Raw genomic sequence first — 25,580 nt, 5'->3', positions numbered from 1 at the left:
TATTATTATTATTGCATACATATACATGCAATCCAGGAAGACAGTAAAGTGTCTCAAATTACAAATGACCAATTAAAATAGACTTCGATCAACAAACACTAAAACTATTTGGGCAATTTATACAATATCTGTACAAAATCAACAAAGTCAACAACATTAAAAAAATGCGAAAGAGTCGACTCTTTTTGGTGAGTCGAATCTTTTTGTCTGACTCACCAAATCTCTTTGAGATTTTCATAGAAAACTCATACACATTTTCCTGTATGCATATCTAAATATATATTTTTATATCCACGTTACAGACGTCCCGAGGCATCTGTGTAAACTATAAACCATATGGTCTGTTTTATAGCTTGATGTAGTAGTTTGAGGCGCAGTAAAAATTAAAGGACTTCCCAGTCTGACTTTTTTGTTACTCTGTTTCTTAGGAAACGGGACTAGGAAAGTGCGCGAGGACTCAAGCAACCAAGCACGCGCACCAAATGCATGAATTGCATGTAAAGTTCAGCAGTGGGCTATTATTTACGCCACAAGAAGATACAGAAGTGTGTGGATGTTGGTTGTTAGACGCGAATGCACGAGTGAAAACTTGTCAAAATGACTGCTTACAAGTCACGGCGCTCTCCCAGTGTCCAACAACTGACCCTTAGTCAAAGTGAGTCCTGTTCCGACGCTGCAGCTACGCGCTTTAGTGCCTGGACACCTATAACAAACAAACCTTCCAACCAGCAGGTAAGTTAAAAAAACCCCATTTAATAACAATAATGAAACTGGTTATTAGAGTTAAGATTGTGCATGTGACAGCAAAGTGCACAGCTTTTTCAGGAGAGAGCGACTCTTATTCTCCACTGGTTTGACCTATGGACGGATGGACAGCGGAAACATTTGCTTCAGCTGTTGTTAAGAAGATGTTCCAAGTCCCAGCTCAAGTAAATTGATCCAGACTTCTTAGGTGTAAGCTACACTACACGTCCAGAAGTATGTGTATACATACAGTATATTGCCAAAAGTTTTGGGACACCCCTCCAAATCAATTAATTCAGGTGTTGTTTTTCGGGGGTTTGGGCTTGGCCCCTTAGTTCCAGTGAAAGGAACTCCAAACCATTTTGGACAGTTTCATGCTCCTATCATGCTCTTTGTGGGAACAGTTTGGGGATGACCCCTTCCTGTTCCAACATGACTGCGCACCAGTGCACAAAGCAAGGTCCATAAAGACATGGATGAGTGAGTTTGGTGTGGAGGAACTTGACTGGCCTGCACAGAGTCCTGACCTCAACCTGATAGAACACCTTTGGGATGAATTAGAGCGGAGACTGAGAGCCAGGCCAAAACTGGAACGTCTGCTTTTACATGCACATGAATGTAATATGGAGTCGTCCCGCCCTTTGCAGCAATAACAGCTTCAACTCTTCTGGGAAGGCTTTCCACAAGGTTTAGAAGTGTGTTTATGGGAATTTTTGACCATTCCTCTAGAAACTGTTCCCACAAATTTGGGAGCATGAAATTGTCCAAAATGTCTTAGAATGCTGAAGCATTACGAGTTCCTTCCACTGGAACTAACTGAAAAACAACACCTAAATTCAATGATTTGGAGGGGTGTCCCAAAACTTTTGGCAATATAGTATATATGTGAGCTTTCCCCAAAAAGTTGTCACAAATTGTCTAGAATGTGCATTACACTTTCCTTTTACTAGAGCTAAGGGGCCGAGCCCAAACCTGCTTCCAGCATTACAGTGTCCCCGTTCACAAAGTAAGATCTATAAAATTTGCCAAGTTTTAAAGGAGCACAAGTGTCCTGATTTAAACCAGACTAAACACTTTTGGGATGAACTGGAATGCTCATTGCATGCCAGTCCTTCTTATCTGACGTCAATGCATGATCTCACTATTTTTCTTGTGAATGAATGGACAAAATTCACACAGCCATGTGTGAAGCCTTGCCTGAAGACTGAAGGCTGTTATAGTAGCAAAAGGGGACCTACTCCCTATTAACATCCTGGAATAGGATATCAAACGCACATGGGTGTGATGGTCAGGTGTCCACATACTTTTGGCCATATAGTGTATGTAATTGACTTCTAAGTTTGTTGCTAAATGTTAAGTAAACATTCGGATCTCTTTTTAATCTCAGATCCGTAAGTGACTACTTTATTAAAGCTGCTCCCGTTACAAGACTGGACTTTACCACTGTGCTGCCGCGCATACTCTCTTTGTACATCCTGTCCTTCCTGAGCCCTATGGATTTGTGTGCTGCAGCTCAGGTCTGCTGGCACTGGAGGTTTCTATCAGAGCAGGTGACTAACTATTAATTATGTAGTGCGATGTTTGGTGCTAGAATAAAATGCTGTGCTGATTTATATATGCATCTGAAATATACAGGGCTACAACGGGTTCAAATAGGGGTTCTCTTGTTTAAAAAATAAACTTTATAAAGTGCCATAAAGAAGGCCAATATGCCACCACTGCAATTTCCTCCTTGCTGTTCCTCAGGATTGCTTGTGGGCTCCAAAGTGTATTCGGCACGGATGGTTCCTTACTTATGAACCGTCGGAAAAGGAATATGGTGCCTGGAAGAAACACTATATTGCCTGTGCTTGCACCCTGGATTTTCTGTCCCCATGGGAAGCAGCGGACATCTACGGTACCCTGAACGAAACTTTGCCAGAAGCAGAAGAGCAGGAAGAGAAACGAACAGAATGCCTAATCAGGCGAACCATCTGCGAGAAGATTGTGGAGCATAAAAGTAGGCTGAAGGCATTTCTAATAATAACAGCTTTATCCTGATAAGGTAATACAGAGAATACAAGGTTTTGGTTTTTTTTTAATAGCATGTCTTTCTCAACAGAAGCTGATTTGAAGAGCAGGAGGGCGTGGTTAACCAACTCATATGCAGGAACATATGCAAGCAGTATCCGACAGAAATCCAGCCTGCTGCCTCTGAGTCGTACTAGCAGTCTTGTCCAACTAGGGGTAAGATCCCACAAAGCATATACCACTATAGCATAAAACTACAACCGTATTTTGCAAAGTTGATTGATACACAGCACACAGATCCATGCAGTTGCTTTTCTTTTTTTTTAAGGATAAGTGCCGATTAGAGAACTTGTTTCACATGAAGCAGCAGAGACTTCAGCTAAATTCAACCATCGAGACATCATGGGCTACCAGCACAATGAAAACTTTAGCAATGAGGTCAGCTCACTCACTATTTAATATTATTTTTTATACTAGATTAGAGCCAATCTTGATAAATAAACGCGTGTTTTCTTGCAGTTCCCACTTAAAGTCATTCACCAGCACCATCAACCACGCTCCATCCCACTTGCTACTTTTGTCATCCAGACTTCCTGCTTATGAGGTAAAATAAAGTGCATGCCTTTTATAGGAATCTTGCCTATTATCCATTGGCACAGTGAAGCATTTCTGCCTCATAGTTCCAGGGTCCATGGTAAATTCTAAGCATTGCTTACTTGTCTTGTCTTTGGTTGACAACAAGTCTTAATGACAATAGGTGGACTGGCTATGCTAAATGAATTGGTATGGAAATGTGTGTGCTCAGCGCCTTACATTAGGGTGTATAGCCCTACTCGCGCCAAATGTTTGTAGGCTCTGCATCCACTGTGGCCCTGACCAGAAGAAAACAGTTACTGATGATGAATGAATTCATCATTACTATGGCCTTCTATCCACAGTGACATTTACTTCTTTTTCAGATGGTGTTATGTGGAGCTCTGGTCAGTGTGGTGCCATTGTTATATGACTACAGTGGAACAACTTTAGAGGCTCTTCTCTGTCTGGCTGAGAGAGCTATGACGGGCAGAACGATACAGAGTATTGGCATCGTAGCTGAAGGCAACTCTGAAGAGATTCACCTTATAGAAGGTGCTATATGTTTTGTTTTAACGGATAACATGCTAGTATGTCAAGAAAGGCATGATGCATAACTAAGTAGCTAACGGAGCTCAAGCGATTTAAAATCGCAGACTTGTAACACATAGGGGCATATAGGTATTAATACAATGATAAACCAAATCCTTAATACAAATACTTACGCTTGCCCATTTTTCCTGCTTCTAACAACTTTGAGGACAAAATGTTCACTTGCTGCCTAATATATCCCACCCACTAACAGGTGCCATGATGAGGAGATCATCAGTGTTATTCACTTCACCTGTCATAATGTTATGCCTGATCGGTGTATATAGCTATCATCATGTACATTGAGCTGAACCGTGCAAATGTTCTTTGCTTTCAGATTATTGTTGTATACGTAGTATTATATTGTTTATTGTATAAACCTGATTTATGTTGTCATTGCTCACAGGCCTGAGCATCACAGAGAAGAGCATCTTAAAGCCCCACGTGAGGGCATTTTGGGAAAAGCTTTGCACTAGGGTGGTGCCTGCATCTGAAGCAGGGTCTCTCAACATTTTTGTGCCTCTGGCTGGTTCTGGTCAGTCTTTACAGATTTTTTCTTTACATATGTTTTGCAAACCTCGTGCACAATTTTATGTTTACCATAATAGATGAAAATGACTTTTTACAGTTGCAGGGATGGTGCTAATTAGCAAACTGTCCTGTCTGACTGGTTTGAGTGTCAGTGCGCCCACAGGAATCTGCACTGGATCCTACCAGCACAGTAAGTAACCTGAAACAAGCTGAGGATGGCGTAAAGCTGCTTTAACACAACAAATATTTTCTGTCTGGTGGTTCCTCTCAATCATTACATCTTAGTATTTAAGGTTGCTCATTAGAAACCTAAATCTACGTCTGCGTAGTGAAACTGCTACACAAATAAAATCAATTTCAACTGAATGGATTTAATAATTCATGAATGTACTGTATATAGAAACCTCATGAATAAGTTGGATGTTTTAAGGAGTTTAAAATGCAGGGTATTAATCTTTATTTGTGTTTGTGTCAGTTCTGAGTGAGTGGTTCGGGAATGGTGACTTTCCTCCGCTGATGTACTTGAGTGAAGGACCCTTGGTTTCATGGTGCAGGCAGGCGGAATGGATAGAGCAGACACTGCAGGTCCTAAGGAAACAACTAGAACCGCAGCTGCCGCTCCTGAGTTACGAGACAAGGGGCCGGTTACTTGGTAAGAGGTTTTCGAACCATAAGAGACAAGCTGCGGAGCATCAGTGCCATGTTTTATCCACATTCCCACTGATAATCTCATTAATTAACATTTTAAATGAATTTCTTTAGGATATAAATGACATTATGTTTGAAGAGAGACAATTTTAATAAGAAATATAGAATTGCCATGTGTTGGTCCTACAGGTCTGTTCCTTTGGGATCATATAAACTTGCCTGCGTTAAAGCTTAACTCAGAAGTTATGCAAGTTGTAATCGAGGGTCTTGTGGCACTTATGAAAGAAACAACAGTAAGTAAAGAGTCCTTATATGCAGTATATTTTCAGTTCTCAGTGTACTTATGAACATTTATGAACCATTTATCTGATGTGCTGATTACATTATGTTGTAGGATAATCCAATGGAGTTCCTGGGAAAATTCCTACTGAGAAATTGTATGGATGATGCTGGGAAAGTATCTGAGACTTTAACAGAGAGCGCTTCTTTCAGCTCTAAGGTCCCAAAGGTATGTGTAAATTTGACATTTTCTACTATTCTGAAAATGAAATATTTTGTTTGATATAGGAAGCGTTCCTGTTGTGAAAGGCATACACAGAAAAGCGAATTATCAATAGCCAGTGTTGCCAGCAACATTTCCAGCCCAGCTACATCTCAGAAAACACATAAAAGACTTGACACTATTGTAGACTTTATTTCTTCTCTCTTCCAATTTTTGAAATGAAACTGTCTACACTTATACTTTGCTTTTCGCTCTAAAATACAATCTTGTTTACTTAAATCAGAGCATTTTATATATCAGTGGCAAACTGGCAACCCTGATGCTCGTCCTGCTCTGAAAATGTTTAGATAGCGGGCATGGGGCAGCGTGATTCCTGCCCATGTAGACCTCTGTATTCTCATAATGCAGCACCAAATTGTGACTGAGTGGCATGTTTTAATTATTATTCTTCTTAAAGTAGAAAGGTCAAAGAAGCTACTTTAATAAGCTATACACTATTCACTTGTTCATTCAGGACTTTTATACAATTGACCGCATCCTCTTGTGCCAGCAGGACAGTTTAGTTAATGCTCACAATGAGCTTTAGTTAATGTTAACATCAAACATAAGAATGGAGAGAAAATGTGCTCTGGGTGACTTTGTCCATGGTTTGGTTGCCGGTGCCATGCAGGCTGGTATGTTTCAGAAACTGCTGACCGCTTGGTATTTTTCACACACACAAGTACTAGAGCTTACACAGACTGAATGAATAAGCAAGAGTATTAGTGTTAATTTTAAAGTGACCCGGTGAGTGTGTGACAGAGAGATAACATTTTAAATAAGTCACAATCTGTGTTTGTTTAGATGTTGTTAGGTGAAGCCGACCGGCGCAGTGGTGTGTTTCTAGAGCTGCTGAACAGTGAAAAAGCTTATGTGCGTCTGCTACAGGCTTTACACAGCGTGTACTACATTCCACTCCGAGCAGCTCTGGACTCCAACCGAGCTATAATTAGCTCTGCCAATCTTGTGATGCTCTTTAATCCCATACTGGACATCCTGGAGGCCAATAAGTAATAAATAAACACCTTTGTAATTTACACTGTCTGGTATTTTTGATGCTTTATGCTGCAGTTTTGTTTATACATAATGTCATTAAAAACCCAAGCCAATATTAAGAACATGGTTATAGCTGAAAGCTGTAAGCAAAAATATGAGGCTATACTTTAGAAATAGACTTTAGTATTGAATATTAGCAGTTATATTAGTGGTTAGTTATTAGCTATTTGTTTGTCTGGAAATAGAGGGTCTTATCCTTCTGAGAAAATGAACTACTATCTACTTTTTTATTTAATGCGTGGATGACAGTCTTTTTCTGCAGGACCTTACAGAGAGGGCAGAGGAATGGAGTCCTCTTCAGGGTGTGGGTGACGTGTTCGTCCGATTCTGTGCCAAGCTACGGGCTTACACCAATTTCTTCAACAACTACACCACTGCTATCAGGACCATAGATAAGGTGGGAAAGCACTCTGTGACTCTGGGTGGTGAATAAAAAGACCTTTGGTCAGACCTTTCGGTATCTTAAGATAATCTCGTTCATGAGATTTTCATTTATCAGCATGATTTCTCATATACGCAGCCAACAACTTCATATCTTGGCTGTTACTTCTTACTTTGCAGTGCAAAGAAATGCTTCCTGTATTCCGAGCCTTTATAAAGAGACACAACAGAACGCTTGCTACTAGGATGTTAAGGTAATGATGAAATTTGTCTAATTTTGGAACCGGAAAACCCTCTCAACTACAGCCATAACGTGTACTTATTCTGCATCCAGTCTCCAGGAGCTGTTTCTAAGTCCGTCTACAAGGGTGGAGGAGTATGTGACTTTACTCCAGTCTTTGATGCTACACACACCATCTGAACACCCTGATCACACACACATATCGTCTGCCTTAAACACGTTATGGAAATATCGGAACTTTATCCATAAGGTATCCCTATCTATCTATCTATCTATCTATCTATCTATCTATCTATCTATCTATCTATCTATCTATCTATCTATCTATCTATCTATCTATCTATCTATCTATCTATTTCTATCATATATATATGTGTGTGTGTGTATACCGATCAGGCATATCATTATGAGCAGTGACAGGTGAAGTGAATAACACTGATGATCTCTTCATCATGACGCCTGTTAGAGGGTGGGATATATTAGGCAGCAAGTGAACATTTTCTCCTCAAAGTTGATGTGTTAGAAGCAGGAAAATTGGGCATGCGTAAGGATTTGAGCCATCCATAAAAGTATCCATAAAAAGTGGTCCAAGGAAGGAACAGTGGTGAACCGGTGACAGGGTCATGGGTGCCAAGGCTCACTGATGCACGTGGGGAGCGAAGGCTGGCCCGTATGATCCGATCCAACAGACAAGCTACTATTGCTCAAATTTCTAAAAAAGTTAATGCTGGTTCTGATAGAAAGGTGTCAGAATACACGGTGCATCACAGTTTGTTGCGCATGGGGCTTGTGTATGGAGTGATGCAGCAGAGCTTTATTCCTTTACCCTGTCACTTCCTCATCCTCATACACTCTGCTGAAACAGATCAAAACAGCACTCGCTGTTTCTACTCCTAATGTTAGATTTCTTAGAAATAGCACATTAAATGTTGCTGGAAAATTGTGAGTGACCAACCAGCACATACTGTAAATAAGCCCAAGGATCTCTAACATCACAAATATTTAATATGCTTCAGGATGGACTCTTCCTTTCCTTTAAGTATATTAATAAATTCTAAATAAAATCCTTTACATTAAATATACTAACATATTTTACTGCCCTTGTGTCAGTTGAAAAAAAGTCTAAACCAGGAGGAGAAAATGCTGGAAGTGCAGAAGATCATTCAGAGCTGCCCAGTGAGTTGCACTATTATAATTATTCATGAAGGGGATCAGGTTCTACTGGATTAATAAAGGTCATGTGCATTTCATTGTTCTGCAGTTGAAACAAGGTTGCTTTGAGACAAATATGCTGAAATAAAACTATTGACCTGATTGTGTTAGAATCTACAGGAGGAAGGCCGGTATCTGATCACCATGCAGGATGTAGCGTTACTGAGTTGCCTTAATGAAGACATTACCCCGTCGCTCAGGTACAACCGCCTGCTTCTTTACACAGATCAGGTAACAGACACACTCAAGACACACCGGTGTTGATTTCAAGCCGTCTTCTTTTCTAGAACACGGCAAGAAGCAACATAGGAGCCTGATGTATATGTTTCTAAAAATAAAAATCTCAAGCATAACAGATTCAGTGTATTACTGCAGGAACTTATGTTCCTGTGTCTATAAGTCTAAAAGGTGAAATCTGTCTCCTTGTCAGGATGTACGAGTGTGTTAAGGAGCTGGGATTGTTTCTGTTTAACGATGTTGTGGTGCTGACGGAGAAAAGAGAGTCTCATGTGCCGTTCAGTCTGGCAGTGAACACATCACACACATTCCTGGCTTCTGTAAGCTTGCACAGCCTCAGCGTCTCTGACATAGCGGACACAAAGTGTGAGTACCGTATTGTATATAGGATGTAACCGAATACAGACACAATATTCGGATAGGAACTCGTATATTCATAGTTTACTGTTATTAAAAGAAAAATCATACAAGCGCTGTAATGAAATACCGCTTGATGGACACTAGCGGAATGGCGGATAGATGAAACATACTGTAGCTTCAGGTATTGGAAATTGAATAAAAGATGGAAATCTTGGCAGCAGATTTCACAGGATATCTGATTCAAGTCTGTTCTGCAATTTTTTATTTATTGTTGTTAAATGGAAAATTAAATCTTTTTTCTTCTTCTAGTGTTTCCCACAAATAGACACCACACTACGCAAATACAGATACAGCTAGTGACAATGGCAACCTGGGAATGTAGCTACAACAACATTTCAATAATATTAATGATCATAAGTTAGATAATTAACTGTTCAACATTTAAAGATCTTGAATATTAATGTTAATTATCAGCATAATCTCCATCAGTGTCTCTCGTCACCTGAGCTAAAAGCTACTCACGGCTTTGACTGATCTCTGTTCAGTAACTCGTAATCACTGACTGAAAAGCTCATCTTTCTTGTTAATGCAAGTTTAGATGCCCTGATTATGATGCCCTGGCCGTGTGTAGGAGTAAAAGGGAGCATAATTGATCCTGGGTGGGGAGGATAGCATTCCTTCGCTGGTGCTAGCTTTATCATCAAGAAATTAGGGACGGTTATTATTGTGTAGATCTTTATTCAAAAAAGCCTTTTCTGTGCAATACATATTACATGTTGGTTATTTGCACAGATATTGTGACCCCTTTTAAGCATATCATTTTTTTTCTGGCTTAGATGTGCAGAATTCTTTCCTCCTGGAGAGCCCAAATCGCCAGTGGATCTGTGCCACAGACAGAGACGAGGATAAGATCAGGTGGCTGTCTGCTTTAAGCAGCGCTATAAATGCAGCTAAACGCAATTAAATCAACCGTTGTTGAGAACATCCAGGAACAACATCTTGAGCAAGAACGTCTACATCATGGAAATATTCCCATCCAGAAGCAAAAGCAGTGTTCAGCAGTTCAACATGGATACAGTGGCTTCAGCGGTTAAATATATTCTGTTGTGTGCAAGACAAAGTGAAACACACAGAAGATGTATATTGATAACCAGTAAGATTTATTTACATTGAGAAAGCCTTTGCTTTATTAAAATATTTATAAAATCACTGTTTGGACCTTTAACCGTTAAAATAAATTATATTAAAGTACAAGACGTTTCAGAACATTTTAGAAAATGGAAACCATAAACAGTATACATAAAAAATGATCAAGGAATGCTGTTGAGAAATCTCTGTTGAAGTGTCATTTTTTCAATATTTAATGTAAACATTTTAATAAAAAGGCTGTCCAGGAATACTGTAGATCTGTGAATTGAAATGATAAAACTCTGTTGCAAAACAAGATACAGTGCCTTGCATAAATACAGCATTCAACCCTCTGAACTTTTCGTTTTGTAGTGTTTTAACTTATTGATTATGTCGCCTGAACAAGTCCATAATATTAAAGTGGGCAGAAAATCAATATCCATTTATTTGCTTTGTGTAGCGTATATCCTGCACAGGGTTGTGGGAAACCTGAAGCCTATCGCAGGGGACGTCGGGCACAATGTGAGGGACGACACCCTGGATCGGGTGGCAGCCCATTGCCGGGCGCAACTCACTCAGGCACCCATTTACACGCTACAGACAATTTAGACGTCAGCCTACAACACGTCTTTAGACTAGGGGAAGAAATAGGAAGTCCTGGAGGAAACCTCTGAACCACAGGGAGCAAGAAAAGCAGTATAGTGGGGGATGTGGTAGCTTAGTGGTTAAGGTGTTGGACTAGGTCGTGAGTTCGAATCCCAGGTCCACCAAAGGCTTTCAACCCCCTCAACATTAGTTGTTTTTTTTTTTGTTGTTGAGATGTAGTAGTTGTAAGCTGCTCTGGATAAGGGCATCTGCCAAATTCCAGACATGTAAATATACCAAAGTATATTGTGATTGCATAAATATTCACCCCCTGTTGCTGTGAGTAGAAGAAAAAATATGACCACAATATAAATTCACCTGTTCCTAGAAGGCAAGAAAATTCAGGTGCCAATCAGGATTTGAAAAAAAAAAAAAAAAAAAAACCCAATCAAGTCTATTATTAAAAATGGAAATAATATTTACTCCACATCCAAGGCAGTGTGGTTCGCTATAATTAACAACTTGGTATAGATTGGGCATGTGTAAGAATGCATTCCAAAATCTTTATAGCATTTTACTCTAGCCTCATACTAAACTATAAGAGAAAATGTTGATTAGCTTTGCACAAATTTACACTGGCCTTTTAGATGGTCTTTTTTTTCTAGCACTCAACTCCTTCAAGAAACCATAATGACCACTGGAGTATTGTTTTTTGTTTTTTTTTTTTACATCCATAAATATTCGAACAAACATTTAGTAGCATTTCAGAATATATTGCTTTCTTCATGGTGGTTACTGTTAATGCATAGAGTCCTGAATTCTGCAGAACAGAATATGTTTATCCTTCAGTAAACAAAACAGCATAGAACTTTGCCCCTAGACTACGGTCACACAGTCTTTTCATTAAAAAGATAAGCAGAGTTTAAGCCAATCTGCACACGCTCTAATGTTTGTGTAGCCATTTGAACGTCATTGGATGCCTATTAATATCGATTTAAGTGAAAAATATAAATGTGTGTGAGAAGTGTAATGCTCTTGCTTTACGAGAATAGGTGTGTCTTTTAATGGACCTAATTGGTGTAGTAGACTCTGTAATACACAACCTTTGACCTCCAGAGTGAATAGGAATTGTCAAATTTGAGCAAGTAAACTCCTGGGCTTGGGTACTGGTGACTGCCTGCGTACACGTTCTCGTGGCTGTCCCGCCGAAAGAGCGGAACCACCTCGCTAACCCGAGGGACTACGCTTCCTGTTTCCCTCTCATTCGCCTCTTCAGCTTGGCCTGCATTAAAAGAATCACGTGGTAGATTTGAGATTATTTCCGCTTGCAAAAATAATGATAAATAGTACACAAAAACATAAATTTAATTCACATATGAAATAATCTAGCACTGTACACAAAATTATCATTCAGATATCATATGAAGTAATCCACCGGTGACTTATTAGGAAGGCGGTTATGCAGTATTATTGTGTGGGGATCATGATGAATTAAGTCGGGTTGGTCACCTTTTAATACATTATACCTAGTTACCATACTCTACAAATATTAAAAAATCATCAAAAGCAGTCAAAAGTCTCTTTCCTACCTGTCTCTTGGTTTTCAGATACAGACTCCACAAACTTCTCCGTTCTCACACCATTTACTGTGTTTGGCCATTCAAAGTACAAGCCAAAGGCAATGTCATAGTAATCCGTGGCGAATTCCCAGAAGAATGTAGATCCATCGTCGTGAGTAGGGATGTGCACGGTTAGCACTTCGCCTCTCCCTACAGTGATCACGGACTCTGCATCCTGCTTCGTCTTCGCCTTGAACTCGTTCACCTGAGACGTCGTCCACACGGAGGGCGCCATGATGGGCAATTCTGCATTAGAAAGGAAGGGGGAGGGTGTTATGTTGAAAGATAAGCTAAGCATGGGATGTGGTCCTGCCAGTTTTATTTAATCTCATTTCAATTCTTATCAGCAGTTTTGGGGTGTGGAATTTTTCCATACAAGTCAAATAAAAAAAGAGAAAGTTATTGCACACTGCTATTTTTGAGAACTAAATAAAAGGTAAGATTTTACACATACCTCCCGGTTTGCTTTCTATGAATAAATGACATTGTTTGGGGTTTGCGTCAGACTTTTTCCTCTCTAATGACTCTGAATGGCTGATGAGATTCGTAACTGAAGCCATATCAGTTGAATCTGGTGATGGGGCTTCAACCATGTCCTGCACACACACACACACACATTAAATAAATATTAATACAGCCATTTAGTGGCTTGATTTAAGGCTAAATCTAATCATCACCTTAACCAAAAACCCAAAAGGAAAGTTTGATTCTTTTAGTTTAGTAATAAAATTAAAGCATGTCCAGTCAAATGTTCACATATTGTCAATATTCCTGTCCTTGAGGTCCTCACCAAAATATTACCATACGCCTAGTTCAGCAGGTTATTTTTTGACGTTTGTATTACAAAAACATTTGCAGAATGTTTAGCAAAAATCTGGCAGTGAATAACATTTTAGGGCACAACATCCGTGACTTATCCAACTATAGTTCTGTTTTTATTTAGCTACGACAAAAGCAGGTTTTGAACATATGATACATATATAATGCTACAAGATAATATTGTTGTCTTGAAAATACATAAATGGAAAGTTCAGACAATGCTTTTTGAATCAGTTATATCTGCCTCAGAGTGTTCCTAGAGTGGATAAGTAAATATGTATGCCGACGGTGGACAGTAGCTTAGCTTATGTCGATGCACCTTGATGGCAAACAAAAGATGCCGAACCTGTTTGAACTGGTGAGTATGGTGGGCTTGCCGCATACACTCTTGATAATGTCGCTCTTCAGGCTGTTGGATAAGTCGCTGCTGCTGTTCTAAGCTTTTGGCGGACTGTCCGACTGCATTCTGCTGGAACTGCACCGGTGTCTGTGCATTCAGAGCAACCGTCATCTGTTGCCTACACACACACACACACACACACACACACACAAATAAGGACTTTCCATAGCCATATCTATTAACGCAGCTAAATTTTGCTGTATGTACAATGGATATTGGTACCCACTAAAATATAATAACACGCTCACACACCATTACAGTTCTATCGTTGCATTGGACCCACTGTTCACTAATATTATGTCTGACAACTGAAACTATAAAACGTTTTATCAGCAACCTGATACGAACTAAAGACCTTCATGATTTAGTATATTTAACCATAGCGCAACTGTCCCTGATAACTAAACCTCTCACAACGTGCTTTGGTGCTTTTACTATTAAAACACATAAACTCTGTACTGTAGCACAATTAGCTGACAGTAAGCGGATAAATCGATTGTTTTTCGATCACTAGTTCCTTACTTCTGCTGGGGTTTTAGTAAGCCATCAGCTTCCTGTCTCTTCTTCTCCTCTTCATAACACTGTTCTTCTTCTTGCCGTTGTCGCTCCTCTCTTTCTAGCCTGAGACGCTCTTCTTCATCTTTTCTAAATGTGTACAGAAGACAAACATATTCGTTATGAAAGCCTTCTCGCCCGTGGCAGGGCTCTGGTTAGGCCAACTGATAAGATTCAGTTAAATTAGGTTCAATCCCCTAGTTAAATTATCTTCCTGAGTCTTCCTTGCTTTTGGGCTGTGTAAATGAAACAGGCTGCAAGGCTACAAAACCCATCCTCCCTATTTCCCGTTCCTAACAGTAATTCTAATAAAACTTAAATTACATTTATTATATGTATTACAGCATAATTAATACAGTATTTAATTTTTTTTTTTTTTTTTACAATAGCAGAGAGCTTTTATCTGCAACAGTCACACTTACAATTTCCTCTCATGTTCCTCCTTCTCGATCTTATGAGATGTGACATATGGGGAAAACAGACTGCAGCAGGAGTTCAGAAGCTTCACAAACTCCTCCATGGCATCCTCTTTTGCTGTGCTGCCCAGCTCTGCCCATTTTTTCCTGCCAATACAGTGTTTGTTATGTAAAGCGATTGAGACAGCGTTTGGAACTAGTCTAAATGTAGAGAAACCTGCGACTGGACAGATCCTGTTTTGCATATACATGCACATGTATTTGCTTATAAGCTCAAAGCTGCTGGTGTGTCACTTAAAAACATACCTTCTGTCATTTCCCAGGACGTCAAAGAACCCAACCTCTGGGCAAACCTTTGGATTATAAGGACCAAGGAAGATTTGTTTCTGTAGTGCAACGAAAAGCAGGTTTTCTTCATATGTTGGATTAAAAGCCTTGCCATTCATCTCTGCAAAAGAAAGAGGGCACTACATGAATCACTACACGATATATTACTACCCAACATTTTCATGCAGAAAATCCTAAATCCAAAAAATTCACATACAGGAACTGTATAGCAATTGTCCAGCCAACCCACATCACATCAAGTCCACCGGACTTAAAAATAGAACTAATGGACAAATTTAGACAATGTATGTGGAGCATTATGGATGAAGCCAGTCGACGTTGTGCCAGCTGCATTAAAAATACAGAACTATTTGTTTTTATTCTGAAAAGGATCGTCATACATACACTGTATGTTTGAGAACATGGTGGTGTGTTGGGGTTGGGGTTTCATTCTCTCCTCTGCCCGGAGTTTGCATGTTATAGGGAGAGATATATAAAGATGAGCCAAAAAAGACCTGGATCCAAGATTTAACCACTACCGAAGGGTCAGAGTGTGGAGAAAGAAAGGATCTGCTTATGATCCGAAACATACAAACTCATGATGTACATGGTTTGGGCTTCTGGAGTGAGCTCAATAATATTTTTTACTCATCCAATCTAATTACGTGGAAATATCATGCAGCAAGGCAATGACCAACAATGCCGACACAAGAAAGAACTTCATCAGGAGAAAAACACTGGAAGGTTTTAGACTGGCCAGGTTAGTCACCTGACGTAATTTTTCATCTTCTGAGGAGCAGACTAAAGTGAAAAACCCTCCAAAGCAAACAACAACTGGAAGAAGCTGTGGCAAACGCCTGGAAAAAAAAACTCATAAATGAAGAATGCACCAGTTTGGTGATGTCAGTGGGACACCACCTAGATGGGGCAAGTAATAAAGTGGGTGGTTATACATGTAATAATCATGTATACTTACTTTGTGAATATCAGGACAAATTAAAGCTGCAATTTTGATCTCTCACCTCATATTCATGGTTGGATCTCCAGCCCAAATGTATTTATACCATAAAAAAGGTGAAAAATATTGATTGGCTTTGTTGTTGCAATACTTTTAAAGGCGATAATGGTTTGTGATCCATCCGGAGTTCAACTTTCTAGACTACTGAAGGGCCAGAATGCGGATCAGCTGATCATATTTGCATTATTTGGCTGTATTTTAGTCCTACAGTTTACAAAGACAGGAAATAAGCTTTAAATTGTATTTTACCTTTAAAAAATTTAAGCGCGAGTCCGAATATTCCTTCTAATGAGAAGCCCCAGTTATTTCCGACGTCCCACTTTCTCCGCTCCTGATCTTTCTCAGCTGGATTTTCACTTTCATTTTCCGCAGAAATGCTGTTGTCGGGTTTGGAACATTTTCGCAGTCCGTCGCCAGGCTCTCGCGCTGCCATGACGCGACACCGGCGCACCGACAGTGTGTCACGCGCAGCCCACCGAGACCAAGAGCGCCACAAACACACACACGCGCGCACGCACGCGCGCACTGAGGTTTCGTCCCTGAGCGAAGAAAATCAGACAGCACTTCCTCAAAGGAAAACGAGTCCCAGTCCACCCATAAAGTTCACAGCCAATCAAAACCGACGTGAACAATTCCAGCCAATAAGAAGTAAAACAAACCTTTTTTGTTAAGCATATATATATATATATATATATATATATATATATATATATCACATATATGCAGAATGTGATGGCTAAACTAATAAAAGACCACACACACAATATGGCCAACAGTATCTGGACACCTGACCATCATTTTACTTCATTTTACATCACTATTCTAAATGGAGATGGTCCTCACTAACCCTAACCCTAACCCCCTATGTGGCTAGACCAGACTTCACATTTCGAGGAAAGCATCCTACAAGATTTTTTCCGTGCTCGGAGAGCATTTGTAGAGGTCAGGCACCAAGAAGGCCTTCTACATTCCAACTCATCCCAAAGGTGATTAGTGGGGTTCAGGTCATCTAATGGAAGTAGTATTCGACTAGTCTATGCATGCACGTACATTCGCCCCTGGGGCAGTTTCATGCATAAGGGAGGTAGGAGAAAACCAAAAGGAACCCCTATATGGACACTGGGAGGACATACAGAAATTTCCCACAGACAGTAATGCAAGTTTAGAATCAAGCCATGGGTCATGGAGCTGTGACGCACTACCATCTGCTGTTCATTAGCATTTCTAAAATGCAGATGCTAGACACTCAAGCATGTGAAGTGGAGTTATTCTTGATAATGATAAGTGATGAATACTTCATTTAAATGCTCTCAGGCAGGTAAAGATGTTAATATTTATGCACACCATTGAGGCTGCATTGATGCATCTAAATTTAACTTGTTGTGTATAACATTTTATAGTGACGTAAACAGCATTTTATACTGTGCTGGTCAGATCATGAAGCTTGTAGGGTTTTGATTAAAGTGGGTGCTTGTGCGGCACTGTGTATCCAGTAACTACATCTTCAGCAACTTCTTGTTGTTTTAGGATCAGGGAAATAAAGCTACAATATATGGCCAAACATTTATGGACACCTGATCATCACATCCATATGTCCCGTCCCTTAACACTCCTCTTGGCAGGCTTTCCAATAGATTTAGGAATGTAGTTTTGGGTGTTTTATTCACAAGAGTATTGATAAGGTATTAATGCTAGGTGAGATGGACCGAGGTGCAGTTAGGATTCCAATCCATCCCAGTGGGGTGGAGGACAGGGCTCTGTGCTGGTCACTCGAGTTCTTCCTCTCCAGTTCCTGTTTTGTGGTCAGGTGTATTGTCATGCAGGAACAGGTTTGGGCCCCTAGTTTCAGTGAAGAGAAATGCAACAGCACACAAAGATTTCCTATAAAATTACAGTTTGAGAAAGGCACATTAATGGGTGTGGTGAGACTTGGATTGGGATTAGTCAGACTTCCTTTGGGAATGCATATAAGTGGCATTTATGTGGTCCTAGCTCCTTGGTCTTCATGATATCTTGCAGGAACAGGTGTCGATCATGTGACACTTTAATTGCACGTCAGCTAAATAAAGTAAAAATGTTTCACAGCAAACCAGGGTGACTACTTATGTAATCAAAACCTGTAAGTGTAAAGATGGACGACGATCGAATGAAGACTGTTGACGCCCTCTAGTGGCAAAATGCGATTAATAAACAGGAAAGTGTCTAGTGCCTTTGAAAATTTACAGCAGTGAAGGAAAACAAAGAAACAAAAAAAGCATTGTGTGAAAACAGAAATACACAGACTCATCTCAGACAAAATACTGGAGTTTGATAATAGTTAACCTGAACATATCTGACTTGCTAGTTAGGTATGCCACATGCATGTAATATAAGCTACCTTAAACTTAAAACTTAAAAGAAGGTCCTTAACCGATCAGCAGGACCGGTATCTGCTACTTTAGGCAAGAAGGAACAGGTTGAGCACTGCCAGAGCCCTACAAAATGACCACTGGTGTGAATGTCTCTGACCAAACAATCAGAAACAGACTACATGACGGCCCAACCTCCTCTAGTGGGCGCTGTGCTCATTGCCCGGCACCGTGGAGCTCGATTGGCATTTGCCATTGAACACCAGAATTGGCAGGTCCGCCACTGGCACCCTGTGCTTTTCACAGATGAGCGCAGGTTCCCCCTGAGCACATGCGACAGACGTCAAAGGGTCTGGAGAAGCCGTGGAGAACGTTATGCTGCCTGTAACATCGTTCAGCATGACTGGTTTGGTGGTTGGTCAGTGATGGTTTGGGAAGGCATATCCGTGGAGGGATACACAGACCTCTACGGGCTAGACAATGTCATCCTGACTGGCATAAGGTATCACTGGAATGACAACCCATTACCAGACCCTCGGTGCTCTGGGTCCTGGGTTCCTCCTGGTGCACGACAATGCCCGGCCTTATGTGGTGAGAGTATGCAGGCAGTTCCTGGAGGATGAAGGAATTGATACCATTGAATGGCCCCCACGCTCACCTGACCTAACTCCAATAGAACACCTCTGGGTTTCGGTCCATCCAACGCCGCCAGGTTCCATCTTGAGAGTCCAGGAGCTCAATGATGTCCTGGTCCAGATCTGTCATCTCATTAGGAGCATGCCATACAAAATACTGCGTACCATTTTGAGTTGCTGCAATGAAATTTCAGCAAAATGGACTAGCCTGCTGCATCATTTTTTCACTTTGATTTTCGGGGTGTCTTTGAATTCAGCCCTCTGTAGGTCGATCATTTTCATTTCCATCAAACGATGTGGCATCCTCTCGTTCCTAACACATTACCCAGTTCATATCAGTATAGATATCCAGCATGATATTTTTTCCCCCTGGAGATATGATGTGTTTTCAAAATGTTCCTTTAATTTTTTTTTGAGCAGTGTATTTACTTGACTGGCTACTAGTTTTAATTACACAACATGGCACTTAGCTGATATTAGCTGTTGTCACAGAAACATGACCAATACCCTAATATACCCTACCCAAACCATGCAAGGAAAATAATGTCAAATAACATTACTATTCATAATACATAAGAGTATAACAGTTTCTATACAGTAGTAAGGAATGATATTAAAACAAAAAATCTAACCAACTAAAGGACTGCAGTGTTCTTTCAGGTGCTCCTTCATGGGTCAAAAAATGGAAAGTACAAAATGTTGAATAAACAAACAATACAATAGCCAGGAGAAACACTTTGTCCAGGTAAATATTGCAGTCGGATTTCAGATAAACTTATCTATACCGACGACCAACAATAAGTTCGATGTATTGAATCTGAAAACAAATATTCTCAGGTCAGTACAAACCGCGTTTATGCAATGAATGACAATATGCTTTTTCATAAGGACAAGATTAAATCTTCTAGCCAATAATGCAGTATCTGATGTGTTTAGTTGGATTTGTAGTATAAGATACAGAACTTGCAAACCACGCTGATATAATGAACACAAGACACTGCTAAAACTCAATGCTTTATACTTCATTTACAACTTTGCATCATTTGCACCTTACTCATATTGAACAAATTCAGTTTTGTAGAGGCTATACATGCAGAAAAGGGGTGGGACGTGAGAAGAAGCGGCATCCAACCAGCTCAGATCAGCTTGCTCAACTTGTTCATCACCACACAGGCTTACATTAGACTATTCATTCATCCCTTGCTGTTTGTTAGTGTGCATGAGTCTGGATCTCATAGAACATAGAGTGGTCAAAACAGAAGAGTCAGCTGGACCGCTGCAACGGATATATATCAAATCCTACGTGACTTAAATCGGATAAATGATTCATACGGATATATCACATCCTAGAAAAGTCTATTACGCCTCTAATTGCTTGGACTCTGTGGACCTTCAGATGCAAGCCACAGGTAACACATTTACACACCAATCTTGTACTGAAAATTATAAAATTTAATTTGAATAAAATTAATAAACTGATTTCAACCATTAATGTCTAAACTAGTACATACATACAACTTGTCAAAGCTAATGTATCTTAAAAATATGCTGAAATATGTATTACTATGTGTATAGGGAAGAACATCAAGACAAAAGAAAATACGTTTCTCCAAGGTAACGATGCTGATGTCTTTTTCTTTTACTTTCTTTTTTTCCCACCAGCAGCTTTATTAGAAACACATAATAATACTGGGTAGGACCCTGCCTTTGCCCTTAAAACAAGAACCTTAAATAAGGTGTTTTCCTTAAGGTGGAAACATTCCTTTGAGATTCTGGTCCATGATCATTGGTCAGATCCCTGTTCTTGGGTGTCAGGAAGTAGAACCACATGTGGTCCTTTGCTATTGCAGCCCTCAAGGATTATATTGTGCATTCTGAGATACCTTTCTGCTCATCACAGTTGTAAAGATTGGATGAGTTACTGTGGTGGAGTTCCTGTAGGCTTCATGTCAGCTTCAATCCGTCTGGCCAGTCTTCATTTCTGCAGAGTTGGCTTTCACTGGATGTTTTCTTGCCTGATGCTTTGCATAATTTTTTGTGAAAATTCCCTGGGAGCAGGAAATTCTGAAATAATCAAGCCAGCCTGTCTTCCACATGAGATAACTGAATGGATGAGCTGGTGTTCCTAATAAAGTATTTGAGTGTATACAACTGAACTACAGAAATAACCTGATGAAAACAATGGCATGAATGTTCCCCATTTTGTTATTTTTCACCTGTCTATGTAAGTCTACGGTACTTAAGCTCTGTTTGGAACTCAACATCTTCCAGTAGAGCTGCAGAAGCCGGATCTGAGACATAATAATAATAATAATAATAATAATAATAATAATAATAATAATAATAATGCCTTTTAGATACAAAATGCTTTAGGCAATCCCCTCACAGTGCATAGTTAATATTAAATGTTAATATCATTACAGTACTTATTGAGGTGTTCCAGCAGACATGAAGGAACTAAAGGCTGAATAAACAAACAATACAATAGCCAGGGGAAAACTAGGCAGGAACATATGGCTGGCGGATAACGTGACAAAATCTAATAAAGGTATCTATATTGACAGTCAACAATAAGACACGAATGTTTTGAATTTGAAAAGAGCAAATGTCCTTAGGTGAGTACAAAACGAACCGTTCAATGGCAATATGCTTTTTCAGAAGGATAACATCTAATCAGCTCTCCAATAATGTGCACTTCAAATTGGTCAACTAACAAGTTAATTATGAGGTTTACAATGAACCTAAACTGCTTTTGAATTCTTCCTGTCATTCCAGCCATGACTCTGCACTGGAGCTGAGGAGGTCCACTTGACTGGAACTATGAATAGCTGCTTGGTGGTTACTGCGAATGGATCAACTCATACAGTCATCCCTCCCAAGCAAGAGTTTTTTCACGGAGCTTACATCGCGGCTGAAGTGACTATATCCATTCTGGCTGCATCCGGAAATCTACTGGTTTGCATTGCAGTGGGGTGCAACAAGAAACTCCGTACCGTCACCAACTACTTCTTGGTTTCTTTGGCAGCAGCTGATTTCTTTGTAGGCACACTGGCCATTCCCTGTGCTATTATGACAGACCTGGGTTTCCCCCACAATAATATATACCTGTGCGCTACTATTGTGTACATGCTTATCACGCTAACCCAGAGCTCTGTCTTCAGCCTGCTAGCGATAGCCATTGAGCGCTATGTAGCGATCCTGATGCCGTTCCACTACCAGAGGCTCTTGAAGCCAAGGAACGCTAGGCTGGTCATACTGTTAATCTGGATTCTCGCTTTCCTTTTGAGCTCAGTGCCACTGCTAGGCTTTAAGAACCGATCCAGACACATCAGCTACTGCTTCTTTGTCTGTGTGGTGGACATTGAATTCATGGTCTACTTCAACTTCTTTGGTTGCGTTCTAGTTCCCCTGTTGACCATGTTTTTCATTTATGCTCACATCTTCATAACCGTGAGGAGGCAGGTGAGGCGGATCGCAGCATTACGAAGTGCATTAGAAGCGCAGGCTAGGCACAATTCAGCCATGAGACGTGAAGCGAAAAAGGCCACGTCCATTTTCCTGCTCATCTTCCTTTTTGTGCTTTGCTGGATGCCAATTCACATTTTGAATTGCTTGCAGCAGTTCTGTCCACACTGCACAGTGCCATTGCCACTTATTTTGACAGCAGTCATCCTATCCCATGCCAATTCGGCTATTAACCCTCTGCTCTATGCCTATAGGATGAAATCATTCCGTCAGGCTTTCAAAGGCATTTTCCTTTGTTGTCGAGTTACTCCTCCACTGTCTGATACTACTGACAGCATTGCGACTTCCAAAAAGAACACAAACGCGAGATAATATATGCATGTGCAACGGTACTCTCACTTAGAAACTACTTATAAGGAGAAATAAAAGTACATACACAAAAGAGCTTACATTATCGTGCTTGGGAAGTTTATGTTGTGTGTTCAAGTGTCAGCAATGCTGTTATTCAAAAGTCTGTAAGTATAAATATTAGAGATATTACTGAATATGAATGCATTGTTAAGACCGAACAGATAACGCATGCTAAATGAATACAAATCCAGATAAGACTGACAAAAAGGTCATTTATTTAATAATAGGATCATAATAGGGTCTACAGGAATCAGGAAAATATACTTTTAATTTCCTGTGCTGTGTGCAAAAACATGCTCAAGTATGAAACACATGGGACAAAGATCATTATAGTTAACCTGAATTTGTAGTGGTCCTTGCTAAGTGTCTGGTTAGGTCTAAATTATGCCACAGGTATATATTTATTTTTATATGCTTATCTATCCATCCATCCATCCATCCATCCATGTTCTGTACCGCTTATCCTAGGGTCCAGGGTCACTGAGAACCTGTAACCAGTCCCAATGGAAATCGGGGCACGAGGTGGGGGACACCTTGGACAGGGTGCCAACCCTTCACAGGATTACATGCTTATGTTTTGAAATATAGAACCAATGAAGTTCTGGGCTGTTCAGTACTCAGGAGTCCATATACCTTTTGAAATATAGTGTATAAATAGGTCAAGTGATTCTTTTTACTCAAGTCAAGTTCATTAACATCATATGAACTGGAGATCTATTATTCTGGCTTTTTTTGTCTAGATTTTAGCTTCTAGCTCCACATGGCATCTGATTGATACTATTTATGAACCTGAGTGATGTAACTAAGGTTGAGGAACCAGTTCAGGAGTTGAAAAGAGGTTATGTTAAAAGATTTGTTCCACAAAATGCTATTGTTACAGTTTGTAATGTGCAATAAAGTAATATATATATATATATATATATACATATATATACATACATTAATCTTGTTTTTTATTATAAAATGAAGGATTAGATAGAAAATGAATGGAAGAGAAACTTATAACCTCTGGTTCACTGTATCCTGCCTTACATGACCTCTCATTAATTGTGTATAGAGATATTATGAGGAGAAATAAAGCTGGTGAGGAAGTAGCAAAGATGGTTGGTGCCTCTGAAGTTTACCGTTTCTATAGCAACTTTGTGTAGTCTTGTGTTGCCTTATTACTTCTGCATTAATATACACTATATATGTTTGTTAGGTAAAATTACCTTGTACATAAATTAATATGCAATTTATTTATATGCACTGCAATGACAAGGATGCTCAACTATATAATGTAAGATTTAATGTAAATTTAATTAAAAAAAAAAGTACACCTTGTGATTTTTAGGAATTAACATCATTTTCTTCGGCCAAATTCAACTGCACGGAAGCACAAAGTGTTCCAGCTTTATTTTGTCTTATTTATGCAAGTGATAATATTCCCAGGTGCTAATATAGGGAAATAATCAGCGACGTATGGAATGGTTTATTTTTCCTTTATGTATCAAAGTTTCTTATGAATTTTTTTTCACCGATTTTACGTTCATAAAAACGGCCATAAACTTATCGAAGGTAAATAGAGAGTAAATTCACACCCGTGAGAGGACAACAGTTGACCTTTATTACCCTTTAACAAAGCAAGAGACGATGCTGTGACTTCTTTTCTTAGCTCCATGCCGACTTATACAAGTAAAGGAACCAGAAATTCAGTTAGTTAAAAAATAAAATACAATCAGTTACCTGGAAACAAGTTTCACAGTTAAAAGAGAGAAAATGTGTGATCTGAACTCCAGCGGCTGTTTTAAAAAAATTCGATCCTTGTGCGCTTCGATCAAATGTGTTGCTTCTATCAAATGTGTTAAACTTGCTTCAAAAGTGCTTGAGTTACCAGAACGAAAGCTTAGCTTAGCTAAGGTGGTATAGAATACTATACCTGTATTAATTACATGATGGTTAAAAACCTCCTACAGCATGTTCAATTTTAGGAATACTTCAAGTACTAAAGATGTATACAGTATATGATAACCTTAATTATTTATTTATTTTTTTTAATAAAATTATGAATTAGGATGATCAATGGGAGGTTTGATAAATCAAGATATACATATTAAGCGTACAAAAATAATCTATTCATAACAGATTATTTAAATATAGTGTGTATGTAGATGAAGACATCTGTATGTAGACAGATGGATATAAAAAGCTCACACAGCTAGGGTAGGTTTTTGTGATGTAAAACAGGAAACAAAGATAAATCGTGACAGAACAATTCCGCTGTTAATGTAAACCTAATGTACAATGCACTGAAAAAAAAACCCATACATAATATATATACAAAATAACCTAATTGCATAAGTGTACTCACCCCTGAACTAATACTTAGTTGATGCACCCTTCAGATTTTATTACAGCACTCTGCAGCTTCATCTTGACTTGATTTAAAGTGAATATTCCTCACTCTTCTTTGCAAAAACATTCCAGTTCTGTCAAATTATAAGGGCATTTCTTATGCACAGGCCTCTTCATGTCCCCCCTACAGATTTTCTATAGGATTTAGGTTTAGGCTCCAGCTAGGCCATTTATTTTGTGGGTGAAGCCAACCCTTTGTTGATTTGGATGTGTGCTTTGGATCATTGTTATGCTAAAAGGTGAAAGACCTCTTTATGATCAGCTTCAGCTTTCTAGCTTGACAGGTACTTGGCGCTATTCACTAACGCCCCATATCCAGCTGAAGAAAAACAGCC

General features: G+C 39.5%; 3 protein-coding genes across 10 annotated transcripts; 2 read left to right on the top strand and 1 right to left on the bottom strand.

Annotated features, from left to right (window-relative positions):
- The first annotated feature begins 438 nt into the window (after positions 1–438).
- Positions 439–10,589, top strand: LOC131359779 (epithelial cell-transforming sequence 2 oncogene-like). Of its 6 annotated transcripts, none has more exons than XM_058399880.1 (21): positions 439–732; positions 817–929; positions 2,132–2,294; positions 2,491–2,743; positions 2,846–2,970; positions 3,083–3,192; positions 3,274–3,358; positions 3,714–3,882; positions 4,325–4,453; positions 4,547–4,639; positions 4,925–5,101; positions 5,287–5,390; positions 5,492–5,605; positions 6,443–6,648; positions 6,944–7,091; positions 7,256–7,329; positions 7,410–7,566; positions 8,427–8,492; positions 8,640–8,728; positions 8,959–9,131; positions 9,962–10,589. In XM_058399880.1, the coding sequence occupies exons 1-21, from the start codon at positions 598–600 to the stop codon at positions 10,087–10,089; spliced, it is 2,811 nt and encodes a 936-aa protein (XP_058255863.1). In that variant the 5' UTR covers positions 439–597; the 3' UTR covers positions 10,090–10,589. The 6 variants fall into 6 exon arrangements, with proteins under 6 accessions (XP_058255863.1, XP_058255862.1, XP_058255864.1 ...); XM_058399879.1 differs by having other exon boundaries at positions 805–929; XM_058399881.1 differs by lacking the exon at positions 9,962–10,589 and having other exon boundaries at positions 805–929; positions 8,640–8,759; positions 8,959–9,114.
- Positions 10,590–11,543: 954 nt separating this feature from the next.
- On the bottom strand, positions 11,544–16,563 carry zgc:162964 (uncharacterized protein LOC560569 homolog). Of its 2 annotated transcripts, XM_058399885.1 has the most exons (8): positions 16,242–16,562; positions 14,954–15,095; positions 14,654–14,794; positions 14,199–14,321; positions 13,623–13,794; positions 12,912–13,053; positions 12,428–12,703; positions 11,544–12,120 (listed from the first exon to the last, which is right to left on the bottom strand). In XM_058399885.1, exons 1-8 carry the CDS (start codon positions 16,423–16,425, stop codon positions 11,909–11,911), a joined length of 1,392 nt encoding a protein of 463 aa, XP_058255868.1. In that variant the 5' UTR covers positions 16,426–16,562; the 3' UTR covers positions 11,544–11,908. The 2 variants fall into 2 exon arrangements, with proteins under 2 accessions (XP_058255868.1, XP_058255870.1); XM_058399887.1 differs by lacking the exon at positions 14,199–14,321 and having other exon boundaries at positions 16,242–16,563.
- Positions 16,564–20,166: 3,603 nt separating this feature from the next.
- LOC131359659 (adenosine receptor A2a-like) lies at positions 20,167–24,724 on the top strand. 2 transcript variants are annotated; one of them, XM_058399695.1, is made up of 3 exons: positions 20,167–20,384; positions 20,551–20,589; positions 21,751–24,724. In XM_058399695.1, exon 3 carries the CDS (start codon positions 21,796–21,798, stop codon positions 22,810–22,812), a length of 1,017 nt encoding a protein of 338 aa, XP_058255678.1. In that variant the 5' UTR covers positions 20,167–20,384; positions 20,551–20,589; positions 21,751–21,795; the 3' UTR covers positions 22,813–24,724. The 2 variants fall into 2 exon arrangements, with proteins under 2 accessions (XP_058255678.1, XP_058255677.1); XM_058399694.1 differs by lacking the exon at positions 20,551–20,589.
- Positions 24,725–25,580: the final 856 nt, after the last annotated feature.

This window comes from Hemibagrus wyckioides, linkage group LG09, assembly GCF_019097595.1.
Source record: "Hemibagrus wyckioides isolate EC202008001 linkage group LG09, SWU_Hwy_1.0, whole genome shotgun sequence".
NCBI lineage: Eukaryota > Metazoa > Chordata > Actinopteri > Siluriformes > Bagridae > Hemibagrus > Hemibagrus wyckioides.
This window is presented reverse-complemented; position numbering and strand designations above follow the sequence as displayed.